At 43.4% G+C, this 14,003-nt stretch overlaps 1 protein-coding gene across 1 annotated transcript in view; it reads left to right on the top strand.

Moving 5' to 3' along the window:
• The window catches only part of LOC117731824 (alpha-1,3-mannosyl-glycoprotein 4-beta-N-acetylglucosaminyltransferase C-like), a 30,634-nt gene extending 16,735 nt beyond the window's left edge, over nt 1-13,899 (top strand). The window contains exons 3-5 of the mRNA XM_034534319.1: nt 11,596-11,729; nt 12,334-12,481; nt 12,573-13,899. Of these exons, the coding sequence (XP_034390210.1) occupies nt 11,610-11,729; nt 12,334-12,481; nt 12,573-13,732 (1,428 nt within the window). The 5' untranslated portion in view covers nt 11,596-11,609 and the 3' untranslated portion in view covers nt 13,733-13,899. The remainder of the gene's footprint in view (nt 1-11,595; nt 11,730-12,333; nt 12,482-12,572) is intronic.
• The last annotated feature ends 104 nt before the right edge of the window (nt 13,900-14,003 follow it).

Below are 14,003 nucleotides of genomic sequence, written 5' to 3' on the forward strand. Positions count from 1 at the left end.
AGAAATCGGGAGGATTTTTAGCGACTGAGTGAGCTTCAGAGCTTTGTGACACTCTCTCTCTCTCTCTCTCTCTCTCTCTCTCTCTCTCTCTCTCTCTCTCTCTCTCTCTCTCTCTGTCTCTCTCTCTCTCTCTCTCTCTCTCTCTCTGCAGAGCTGAGCTGTGGGATGATTTTTTTATTTTTTTTTTGACAGCGAGCGGTATCGTTTCATAGTCACACAGATTCTGGGCGTCTCAATGCCACCGATGTTTCCATCACACACTTGTCGCCATGGAGACCGGCATCCTCTCTCTCTCTCCCTCCCCCCCCCCCCTCCCCCCCTCCGCTGTCTGCCTCGACATGGATTTCCCCTTGTTCCTGCAGAGCTGAGAGAAAAGTGATGGGCTTTGGGAATGCTTAATGACTTCTGTATTTTCCTCTCAGGCAGTTTTCATTTCAGATGTGGAATCGCTGCCACCCCCCCCCCCCCCCCCCCACACACACACACACACACACACACCCCCCCCCCCATCAAGTGGGCGGTCGGCATATATTTTGCATTTATCCAACGCACGGTGCGATTGCGTCCAGAGTGACAAATAGCACGCGTCTCACCACGGGGCGTTGTTGACTCCTCACAGGAGGGCCGTTTGTTATTGAAAATGTGGTGCAGACCCCGGTTGACACTTCCCAGTACCCCCACCCCACCCCACCCCCCCGGTGCTTTCTCGCTGATGGAATTTTATTATTGGTCTGGTCCTTCTGGTGATATCATATGCCCTTCGACCCTATATAGCCCCACAGCAAGTGAAAGGCAATAACAGGGCGAATTGATTATACAGTATGCGGACCACGGAGCAGCGCTCAGGGGGGGGGGGGGGTCTATACAGTCTGTCATGAAGAAGCACCATCTTGAAAGTTGACAACCACTTGTGTAATATTGATATTTTTTTAATAATTAACCATCCTGAAGTCAACGGTTAACTACGGAGAGTATTTTATCTTCCGGTGACCTCTTCTGCTCGACGACCAATCGGTGTGTCCCAACGCGGCAACGAAAAACCCTAAAAAACATTAAAATGTTCATCATCTTGAAATGGAGAGCGCTTTGAAACTAAAAGAGAAAGTTACCAAGATTAACCAAAAGGAACGGCACACGATGAGAGGTCAAAGCCACATTTATTCAATCAGACTTATTGTCCAGTAAGAATGCAGGTTTATTTATTTAATGGCTTGAAATCAGTCCAAGAGGATAAAAAAATTATAATAAAATCTTTTGAATGTGATGTTGAGGAGACATTTAAATAGATTCCTTTCTTAAAGGTATTTGAGAGAGCCGATGCTTCACTTGCGTTCATCCGACCACTTTATCCGATTGCCGTGTCCAATAGTGACTTTTGATTTAAAATAGTCCCTGAAAATATATTTATCTTTTAATTCTGTTCCTCCTTTCTCTTCTTTCAATCTTTTGTCATTTTTTGTTGTTGTTGTACCGACTCATTTCCTTCTTTTATTTCTATCTCTTTCCTTTTTTGTTTTATAAATTAAACATTTTACACTCTCGTGCCTCCAATTTTAAAGATTACAATCTTCATTTCTTCTCTCCAGTTATGGATATTTTCCAAGTATTTCATTGCACCATTAGCATAATAATGGGATAGTTTTATTTCTGACAGCTGCTGGACAGATGAGTCCTTCTTCCTACATACAAACAACCTTTTTACCGTCTGTCAAGCGAAGCCGACGCCAGTAAAACTTAATGGAGCTAAAAACCTGTCGCCGACTTTGTAATGTTCTCACGTTGCCTTTGACTTTTTTTAGTTGCCGTCTGTTGGAAAAAATCAACACCCAGAAAGAAAAGTGTTATCGACGTCTGTAAACGTTTCCGCGGTGACCGCGAGTTTTTAAAACCCATTTTCTATCACAATAACTTTAAAGTTTGACATTACAGTTAATTAAATGCTTTTAAACTCTTTATACAATGCACGACCGTCTGCATATATTACTGTAAATCTGTAAAGAAGTCGAGTTTAAAAACAGGGAGAAATTGCCAAATATTATTTTGTTCATGGCCCAATGTACAATAAAATATGATTAACAAACAAACAAATACATTAAAAGCATGTTTTTAAACAAGCGTGTCATAGAAGTGTCACGTTTAGTGGAGTTGAGCACGTCAGTCGGGGTCCCGGGCTTTATTAATGAATATATTATTAGGATGTTATGAGTAAAAATATGTACATAAGTAAAGTTAATACAGGCAGACTTTTTTTTTTAAATACCTCTATTGTTTCTGTTTGAGGCTGAAGGGAAAGATCCAAAATGTAAATCTAAGACGGAGAATATTTCAATAAATTCAGCCGAGTCTGTATCTAACGTACGTGCAGTGCAATTTATTAGAAATATACTTCAACTATAGAACTATATTCTAAATTCTTAAATAAAAGTCACCTGTAGCTTGGCCACCGCAGTTTAAACTTATAAAAAGTGCATGTCGAGGTACTTGTACTTTAGTTGTGTATTTCCATTTAATGCAGCTTTATAATTACTCCACTACATCTCAGAGGTAAATATTGTATGTATACAACACAGGAATATAAGAAATTAAATGTCGGTAATCAGATAAATCAGAAAAAGCAGGGCTACAAGAACATGTAATCCTCACGTACATGCCCTGCACACAACTCCAACAATAAATGAAAGATTACAAATATATTATAGACGAATATCTAGCTGGAAAATGCTCCTTCACGGAGCTGTGAAGCTTCCTTTAAAGACGACAACGCTGCAAACGTGTGATGATCTTATGGAATATGATGCATTGATGTAAAAAGTAAAGTTAAAAACACCCACGGCAGTAAAATGCAACATTAAAGCGGCAGTAACATGAATCCAGAAGACAGTAACACACTTCTTTTAGTTCTTATACGTTAATGTTCCCGTTTATATTTGTGTACTTTTTGCTTTTGAATACTTCTTCCTGCCCTCTTTTTAAAAAACAAACCATTTCATCTGTGACTTTGAAGCCGGGATGGATCTCTCTCTCTCTCTCTCTCTCTCTCTCTCTGCATTCACGTTTTGGTTAAAGAATAACTAGGAAAAGTACGCGAGTTACGGGACAAATGAACCAACGTTGACTTCTCGGTCTGAAATATTGTGAAACCGAAAGAAGTCTCAAGTTCTGACCAGATTTAAAATCCACAAAGTTATCCAGAACGTGGAGTTAAATCTTAGAAGCCGGATAAATTAAACTGGAACTGTTGTTAAAAGCAACTAATCCTAAAAAAAAATATCTGCATCACGAGCATAATATGAGCCCCACATGGAACACTTGTTTTAGTTCTGATTTTAGATTTTAGATCCGTTTGTGTGTCATTTATTATATCATTATTAAGAATTTGTAATTTGAAATTAAATTAAAACAGCATTTTAGTGTTAATTTAACGGCGTTTTTATGATTACCGTTTTCCAGGATTCATTCCTTTAACCACATCAACCGGTAATAATCTGGATGCCTGTCTTTAAAACTGCTTTCCCAACAAAACCAAAGCAGCTGGATGAGAAAAAAATCAAATAAAAGATTGTTTTTAGCCTGAAAAAATGAATCAATTATTTAAAAAAAAATTTCAAAGGGTCCTGCAGCAAATAAATTCTCCAGTTACAACTAAATAAAGAGCTCCGTTGTTCCGTTTGCACCAAATCAACCCCAGAAATATGCAATAGACATATTTTTGGTGGAACAAAAACAACAAATGGAACGAAGAAGAAACATCTATTTAATTTTATTGGAGCTCCAAAATAAGGAAACGCTGCGAGTACATTTTTTTTTCTCGGCTGCGTCCCACCGGATCGACCTTGAACCTTCAAAGGCTCCTCGCCACCGTTTTGGTGGAGAAGCTCAGCGGATATATAAAAAACATTGTTATACAGAAATAAAGAACACTTACCATCTGCACTTATTAATATGTATTTTAGTACCAGCAAGCAAGTTTCAATGTTAATGGATATCAATGGGACCTGACATGAAACTTTAGGAAACTGATGCTGAAGTTTTTGGAAACATCGAAACCTCCAGATACATTTTTTTTGTGGGAGGCTCCTTTTTTTTTCTCGTGAAAACCTTGCAAGGTTTATTTTTGTACTTTCTACTTCCATTTTGACTTTTTTTTTTTTTTTAAACGACTCGCCTCTCGCGTTAGTGCAAAATTAATGAGAAGCGTTCATGTAGATGATCCGCGGTAAATTGGCCGAAAACATGGAAAACCACTTCTTTTTTTTTTTTGAAGAAGAAGAAGAAGCGTTTCAGAAACAAAGATGAAATGCTGCATCAACTTGAAAGAAGTAAAAAAAAAAATATATATATATATAAAAATCTCTCCGCTGAGAGCGTTGCGTCAGCTCTGCACGCCGACAACCAAAAACATGCACCGTCGGGTGCTTTTGAGTATTTGGCAACGTTCTTTGCAGCCGAGCCTGTTTCCAATGCATTTTTAATGGAGGGGGGGGGGGGGGCTCTTGTCCAACAGGCTAACTGCTGGAGCCTGGAGTCGAGCCCGGCCCCCGCCACCTTGATGAATAAGTAAACACATCGAACCGAGCAGGAAGATGCAGCCGGTGAAGCTCCCGGCTCGAAGCGAGAGAGAAAAGAGATTTGCTTTCCTTCTGGAAGCGACGCTTGTTTATTCGCTGATGATTCTCCCCTGAACTCTATTAACATTTCCATCTTTGACTCGGGATCCGTGCATCAACTTTAATTCAGTCCAGGAAATTGCATTTCGGCGCCTTTTTAATCCGACTCGCGGGCAAACCCAGAGGGGGGGGGGGGTACACACAGAATCTAGCACCGGCCTTGATGTCTGGCTGATTTTAATATTCTCCCAAGGTGCCTTTTACTTTAAATGTATTTATTTTTTACATTAAATACTGTATATTACATTTGGGAGAAGAAGAAACATGAAATGTGTTTTTATACGGTGATAAAAACACAGATACCGACATTAAAAGTCGGTGTGGATGTCGCCTCGGTGTTGGGAGCTCAATGGAGGGTGAATATGGGACTTACATCTGTCAGGTTGCCATGGGAACGATACAGTGTCGCTCTGTAACTGCTGTCTCACCTTCACCGTCATACAGTTTGACTTGGAAGAGTCAAGAAGAAAAACATTGCTGCACCGGTCTGAGATCTGGTTTAGTACTTTAGTGTCGCGGTAAAATTACAATGCAGACAATCTGTGTACACACACACACACACACACACACACACACACACACGCTCTGTCAGCAGGGTCCGCGTGGCTTCATACGCTGCCTGGATGTCAACAGGCAAATGAACAACCGTGTTTACCGAAAGCTTTGTTGTCCAACACACGGGCTGATTAAAACGGCATCTCATTAGAGGCGCCGAAGGGCCGTTTTAATAAAAGATGAATGGCGTTTTTTTTCCTTCTTCGCGGCTCCTTTACGGTCCGGAGTTGAGTCAAAAGGGCCGAAAAGAAGCTTTTTCTGCTCTGTGATTTAAAATAAACAGGCTTGATTTGTTTCCTGCTAAAATGGATTAAATGTCGGTCGCCCCGCTGTGCGTTCACGCTGTCGGCGTCCTTCTTTTGCTGAGGTTCAAAGTCCATTTATTAAAGTCTATTCTATTGGCTTCATATGAATACACAATGAGGATCAATATGTCGATGTTCTAAAATATAATTAAATTCAGTACCGGTTGTGAAATGCAGCCTCTCTGAGCTAAATGTCAGAAACATGCTGATTGTTTTATCGTTACCACGTTTGACGTCTCAGGTGACACAGCGGGACAATTTTACAGGTGAAAAACAAAAGTTCTTTAAGCTCTTTGATGGACAAAAAACTATGAAACAATAGAATGACAATTATTAAGTGTAAAAGAAGTAATACTGACATGAGTGCAAAATAAGAATAGCAATACGAGAAAGGTAAATAAATACAGTAAGTCTTTAAAAAGTGATACTTACTTGCTTAATGGCTTAAAATAGAAAACTATTGAGAGATATTGTAGATATTGGAAAAGTTGAATTGCACATAGATTAACAAACGTGAAGTGATTAGAAATGAACGCACCGCCTCGAGTGATGTCACTTGAGTCGTCGTTGTTTTGGGGCTGAAGATTACAAGTTTTTAAAAAATGAACCGGAATCTTGTGTTGTGGAGTCAGAAAGGAGTGAGTTTAGTATCCAGATATCCAACCGGACTGTCTCACGGTTGAGTTGCATTGTGGTTAATGTCGGCGACAAGGAAGCAGATTTAATGGGATGAAAAAGGATGATTTCTCTGTTTCTGCTACATCATTTTGTTCATACTTGAGACCAGCGCTGTCAGAGTGCAATGCCAGATCATGAACTCCTGTTATTTCAGTTAACCAGCAGACATAAACACATACGTGACTTATCTGTGGTAAATAAAACAAATCAGCTGATCATTATTTGTTGGTCACCAAATTTCACTCTGCTCTTTTATTTTCTGTTCAAAACTCAAACTTGAACTCAAAACTGTTGCAGAATACGACTGCTGCCTTAAAACTGTACTCGTGCAGACGCAGAGACGCAGCTCTCTGCAGACGCTGCAGACGCAGTTCTCTGCAGACGCTGCAGACGCAGTTCTCTGCAGACGCTGCAGACGCAGTTCTCTGCAGACGCTGCAGACGCAGCTCTCTGCAGACGCTGCAGACGCAGTTCTCTGCAGACGCTGCAGACGCAGCTCTCTGCAGACGCTGCAGACGCAGTTCTCTGCAGACGCAGTTCTCTGCAGACGCAGTTCTCTGCAGACGCAGTTCTCTGCAGATGCTGTTCTCTGCAGACGCAGTTCTCTGCAGACGCTGCAGACGCAGCTCTCTGCAGACGCAGCTCTCTGCAGACGCAGCTCTCTGCAGACGCAGTTCTCTGCAGACGCAGTTCTCTGCAGACGCAGCTCTCTGCAGATGCAGCTCGCTGCAGACGCTGCAGACGCAGCTCTCTGCAGACGCAGCTCGCTGCAGACGCTGCAGACGCAGCTCTCTGCAGACGCAGTTCTCTGCAGACGCAGCTCTCTGCAGACGCAGTTCTCTGCAGACGCTGCTGCAGACGCAGTTCTCTGCAGACGCAGCTCTCTGCACATGCAGCTCTCTGAAGCGAGGCGCATGGCAGCGCATGTAAATTGCATCTGGAGTGTATTACCTTTCAGGTCAAAAGACGAACATGAAAGGCTTCCTCGGGACCATAATGAGAATCGGCTCTCCTCTCAGCAGTCGGCGCTTTGACCCACATTAGCGGTCTGCCCAAGGCCCGCTGAGGCAGGATGGAGATGGAGAATAATAGCTGGATATAGTGTCTTAAGACGCACAGTGTATATTAAATCATATTCACAGAGTTCCACGAGGCTCCGTGAAGTGCATAAACGAGAGGGGATTTTTTTATTTATTTTTTTAAAAGCCATTAACTGCCTTTGGCAAAGGTTCCAGAGCACATCTCAGCGCCTCGATGATCTCCTCCAAAACATTTTACTGCAGAGGCATTATCGTTGTTACTGTTCGGGTCGCGGTGGGCGCTGAACTCTAAAAGACTCTTTCGAAGGATAATCACTCATTCAGTCTGCTTTTATTTATACGAGGCTGTGCAGTGAGCGTAAGTTACCATATTTGGACTGTGGAGGAGGGACATAGAGACGCTGGATACGGCTCTGGTAAGAGACCTGTCAATCACCTTTGACCTGATGATGGTGCTAAATGAAAAGCGCTCCTCCGGTAGGACCTAATTGTTTTCCCAAGCTGACTAGATTACTGCTTGGGTTGAGTAAACTGATCTTTGGGGTTTTGTAGAATCATCCGAACGTTTTCAGCCCAGAAGACAGAAACCGCAGCCGAGAACAAGCAGAACAGCCTCAGGTGGGCTAGAAAACGTCTTTTTGTTGGTGCAATGCTGCACATTTTATGGATTTTTTTTTCTTCTCTTCAACATCCCCTGTCAGTTCGTATCGGAAACAGATCCCAAAATGAAGATTAACGCCCCCCCCCCCTCCCCTCCCTCCCCCTGAAAAGAAAAAAAAGTCTGACTTGAGCAGTAATTTGTAAGTTTGTTGGGCCTGAAGCCCGAATGAAAGTTTAAAGGAGGCGAGTTCGCTGCTCGACGGGTTTCAGAGTCGATAACTAGAACCAGCTGTGAAAGAGTGACGCTTTAAATTTAAACAACTCCCATCGAGGTGCCTTTCGGCGAGGCACTTAATCCCAATTTGCTTCAGCCTCCACCAGTAAAAAGGTCCGTGGTGGTTGTACTGGGAGGCCTCCCGAGTGGTTCAGCGTGTGCAATGCCGAGTCTGCTTCCTCAGCAAAAAAAAAAAGAAGCAAACCCTTTCCCTGAATGATAGTAAAAGATGGATGAGGTACTCCACAAGACAGTGATGCATCTGTGTTGGACAGCCGGGTCACAATATGAACACGTGTGATTCTTAGTTAACGCATTTACTTCTGTTCTTACGTCTTCTGGTGTCAGAAATACATAAACTCACGTGTAAATGTTTGTGTTTTAGTTGAAAAGAACCGATGGTTGTATAGAAGTCTATGCTTCATGTGTTAAAGCTGCATTCTCTCTACTGACCACCAGGGGGCGACTCCTCTGGTTGTATAGAAGTCTATGCTTCATGTGTTAAAGCTGCATTCTCTCTCCTGACCACCAGGGGGCGACTCCTCTGGTTGAATAGAAGTCTATGCTTCATGTGTTAAAGCTGCATTCTCTCTACTGACCACCAGGGGGCGACTCCTCTGGTTGTATAGAAGTCTATGCTTCATGTGTTAAAGCTGCATTCTCTCTCCTGACCACCAGGGGGCGACTCCTCTGGTTGTATAGAAGTCTATGCTTCATGTGTTAAAGCTGCATTCTCTCTCCTGACCACCAGGAGGCGACTCCTCTGGTTGTATAGAAGTCTATGCTTCATGTGTTAAAGCTGCATTCTCTCTACTGACCACCAGGGGGCGACTCCTCTGGTTGTATAGAAGTCTACGCTTCATGTGTTAAAGCTGCATTCTCTCTCCTGACCACCAGGGGGCGACTCCTCTGGTTGTATAGAAGTCTATGCTTCATGTGTTAAAGCTGCATTCTCTCTACTGACCACCAGGGGGCGACTCCTCTGGTTGTATAGAAGTCTACGCGTCATGTGTTAAAGCTGCATTCTCTCTCCTGACCACCAGGGGGCGACTCCTCTGGTTGTATAGAAGTCTATGCTTCATGTGTTAAAGCAGCATTCTCTCTCCTGACCACCAGGAGGCGATTCCTCTGGTTTTATAGAAGTCTATGCTTCATGTGTTAAAGCTGCATTCTCTCTACTGACCACCAGGGGGCGACTCCTCTGGTTGTATAGAAGTCTACGCGTCATGTGTTAAAGCTGCATTCTCTCTCCTGACCACCAGGGGGCGACTCCTCTGGTTGTATAGAAGTCTATGCTTCATGTGTTAAAGCTGCATTCTCTCTACTGACCACCAGGGGGCGACTCCTCTGGTTGTATAGAAGTCTATGCTTCATGTGTTAAAGCTGCATTCTCTCTCCTGACCACCAGGGGCCGACTCCTCTGGTTGTATAGAAGTCTATATAAATGACTCTACTTCTCTTGATTTATTCCCTCAGTAAACATTGTAAACATTAGTTTTTGGTCTCAATCTCTAGTTTCAAGTCTTCTTCAATACAGCGTGATGTTCATTTAGTAAATTATGGACATTTAGAGGGTATTCTTTAGGGCGGGGCTACCCTGTGATTGACAGGTCTCTACCAAGGGTTGTCCGGTCTGGAAGTACAACTTTACCTCTTACACAGTGTGTTTTCAGTTCCTGAAAGTTAATTTCACGTCCTTAGCCCCGCCCCCCTCTCGTGTCTCGTGGTTGCAAAAAAAACCAAGATGGCGACGACCAAAAATGCCGAAATTAAGACTTCAAAACTCGAACCCACAAAAACCAGTGGGTGCCATCAAAGTGACCACGTTCATGTCTGTGTGATAGTTCTGGATATTAAGGTTAATTCCATTTTAAGTAGATTAGTAAAAACATCACATTTACATCACACCGGAGGAGAAAAATAAAAATCCTCTCTGCTCCGGTATAAAAAAAACAGGAAGCGGCCGTCTTTTCATGTGCAATTTAAGAGAGTAGTCGCCCCTAATTTAATAAAGTCTGCTGCAGCGCTCCGAAGTCTGAGGACAAGGAAAGTCTGCTCCTCTTAATCAGGACGCGTTCCCGGAGCTTTTAGATGTAAAAGCCTGAATCGTTCATTTTTCCTTACCAGAAGATTCACCTGTGAGCCAAAAAAAATAAATAAAGACGCTCTTATACTAATAATTTAAAAGAACTGCTTCCTGTTTGTGGACGTCCTCTCCTCGTTGGTATTCCTCTCCACCTGCTTGTTATTCCACCGCCTCTAATCTGAAATGAGCTCACGGGGGTAAACATGGCAATAATTTGCTGAAGGAGAAAACAAAACAACCAACAACAACAAAAAACTTGGCAGAAGAGCTTCATTCATTCATTTATTTATTTATTTATTGTTTAATACTTACGCAAACAGACCTAACAAATGGTGCTTATTTATTCACAGGCAAACGCTCATTTGCATATAAATGCACGCGACCTATGGGAGGGCCTGGATCCACTCGGAGACAAGCAAACAAAAGATGTCATTTGTTTGCAGTATTTTCTTGTTGGATATTCTTTGCGTCGCGTCACAATATCTGATTTCGCGGGGGCAAATATATTGCGTGTGTGTGTGTGTGTGTGTGTGTGTGTGTGTGTGTGTGTGTGGAGGGCTCTCGTAATATTGACTCACAGCTGTCGTGGTGTTCCACCTCTCTCAGGTGGCAGAAACACAAAATGGCTTACTCCTCTGGCAGACGACGACACAATGAATAATAAGTTGTTTATTGAGTTGTTTGGCCCAGCGGCGGCCGAGCAGGCCTCTGCCGTAATTGTCCCTGTCACCGTGGTGACGGGGGGGGGGGTTCCTCACATCGATAAGGCTTCTTGTTCTTTTGTTTACGCAAACATCGGAATTAGGCAGCGTGACGTGGGAGACGTGGTTTCTCAGATGAGCTGCCAAATAGGACACAGAGTGATTCTTTTATTTAATTTTTTTTTTTTTATTTAACAGACCAAAACATCACGCTGAAGTTCCTCACAGGAGTAAACAAAACATCACGCTGAAGTTCCTCACAGGAGTAAACAAAACATCACGCTGAAGTGGAGCCGGAGGAGTTTTTATTTTTATTTCTTTGCTCGTCAGAAACAAACCCGACAGATTACTGAAATGATCCGTCGTTAGCGATCAACGATCCAATGATAACGCTTCCGTATCTTTTAATCGAAAACCCCAATTAATGTATGAAGATCCATCCAGCGTCGGGGATTTTTATATCCACTGTTTACTTTGATTAGGAACAGCGGATTGAAGGATTGTTGTGGTTCACTCCTTCAGCTCTCATGAACCCTCGAAGCTAAAAGGACTCCGGTTAATCTGCTTATATATATATATATATATATATATATATATATATATATATATATATATATATATATATCGGCGTGTACATTCTCTTTATTTCAGTTTTGGTGACTTCCTGTTTCCTCTCTGATTTCCTGCAGTGATCTTGACGCTCATGTGGAAGTTCGTGGACACGATGCGGTGTTTCAGGAAACGATCCATGTTCCCCTTCCTCGGCTTCCTCATCACCTTCCTCCTCTTCTTCAACCTCTACATGGATGACGGCTTTGTGCTGGTAAGACACCATTACACAGTGTGGTGGGTTTAATGGACCAGTACCGCCGGTACCAGTGGTGGAAAGTAACGAAATACATGCATTTGACATCTTTAGTTACTTTGCAAATTAAGATTTCTGCACACAAAACGTGAAAAGTGCAAATGGAAAATGAAAATTATCAGTTTCATTACTGTTATTAATATTTTAATACATATATTTAATAATGTTGAGGGTTTTATGGCTGGTCGAACCAAGCAAACATTGTGAAGGTGTCGTTTAAATGTATTTATTTAATAATTAAATGTATTTATTAAATATTAGCCAGTAGTTTTAAATGAGCTTCACTGCAACAGAATAAAAAAATCATGTTAATTAATTAATAATCTAATTATTTAATATATAAAAGCAGTCACATGGGACATTTTGTACTTTTAAAGTACATTTTCCTCACAATACTTACATACTTATACTATTATTTTATTTATATATATATATATATATATATATATATATATATATATATATATATTTTCATCCAGGAGTATGTTGACCGTCTGGTATTAGTACTTATATAATACTTCCTCTTTTACTCAGCGTGTGCTCGTTATTCTTGATTTTGTAGGAGGCTGAAAAAAGGCCGCTGGCAGAGACGCTGATGCATCCTGGGAACTCCGAGCGATACGCGCACACGTTCACGGACCTGTCCAACTTCTCCGGCACCATCAACGTGACGTATCGCTACCTCGCCGGGATCCCTCTGCCGCGCAAAAGTAGGTGTTTCCACCGAGGTCGACGCCGCGACGGCGGCGTTATTTTATTCGTTGTTTGCCGCGCGATGACTGAAGCGATTTCTGTCCGCAGAGTATCTCACCATCGGGTTGTCGTCGGTCAAGAGGAAAAAGGGGAACTACCTCCTGGAGACGATCAAGTCCATCTTCGATCAGTCCAGTTACGAGGAGCTCAAGGAGATCGTGGTCGTGGTCCACCTGGCGGACTTCGACCTGGTCTGGTGTGAGAACCTGGTGCAGGAAATCACCAGGAAGTTTGCCCACCACATCATAGCCGGTCGCCTCCTGGTGATCCAGGCCCCGGAGGAGTACTACCCGTCTCTGGACGGGCTGAAGAGGAACTACAACGACCCGGAGGACCGGGTCCGTTTCCGCTCCAAGCAGAACGTGGACTACGCTTTCCTCCTGAACTTCTGCACCAACCTGTCTCACTTCTACATGATGTTGGAGGACGACGTGCGCTGCTCCAGGAACTTCCTGACGGCGCTGAAGAAGGTGATCACCTCCAGGGAAGGTTCCTACTGGGTGATGCTGGAGTTCTCCAAGCTGGGCTACATCGGGAAGCTGTACCACTCCAGGGACCTGCCGCGCCTCGCTCACTTCCTTCTCATGTTCTACCAGGAAATGCCCTGCGACTGGCTCCTCATCCACTTCCGGGGTCTGCTGGCCCAGAAGGACGTGATCCGCTTCAAGCCCTCGCTGTTCCAGCACATGGGGTACTACTCCTCCTACAAAGGAGCCGAGAACAAGCTGAAGGACGACGACTTCGAGGAAGACTCCGTCGACATCCCCGACAACCCGCCCGCCAGCATGTACACCAACATCAACGTCTTCGAGAGCTACGACGCCGCCAAGGCGTACAGCACCGTGGACGAGTACTTCTGGGGGAAGCCTCCGTCCACGGGAGACTTCTTTCTCATAATCTTCAACAAATCGACGAAAATCGTCCGGATTAAGATCGTGACGGGCACGGAGGACCGGCGGAGCGACGTGCTGCGCCACGGGGCGCTGGAGGTGGGCCAGAAGGCCGTGGACACCAAACAGGGCCGGCGGTGCTCCTCCTACATCACGCTGGGGGAGTTCAAAGGGGGCAGCGTCGAGGCGGACGACGTGGACCGCAAGATCGGCTTCGACATCGAGTGCGTGCGCGTCGTCGTCACCGCCGGCCAGAAGGAATGGCTCATCATCAGAACTATCGGTTTATGGACCACGCAGCCCGCCAGTCAGTTTTAAAAGCAGGGTTTTTTTTTTTTTTTTAAAGCGCAGCGTTCATTTTTGGACTTCTTCTGGGCTTCAGAGAAATCCATATTTTCTTGGGTTGTCTTCAATGTGAATGTTTATTAAAATAACAGAGTCTGTACAGTGTGGAGCCTTTATACATATATGTTCTTTTTCCTAAATCCAAATATAAAATTCTTCCTACATGGCTGCTTTTCTTGTTCTTTTTGTTTGGTTTGTCATCTTAAAGGTGCCGTTACATCTTTATAACCTGGTTACAAACCAC

Source organism: Cyclopterus lumpus, chromosome 6 (genome assembly GCF_009769545.1).
Source record: "Cyclopterus lumpus isolate fCycLum1 chromosome 6, fCycLum1.pri, whole genome shotgun sequence".
Taxonomy (NCBI): domain Eukaryota; kingdom Metazoa; phylum Chordata; class Actinopteri; order Perciformes; family Cyclopteridae; genus Cyclopterus; species Cyclopterus lumpus.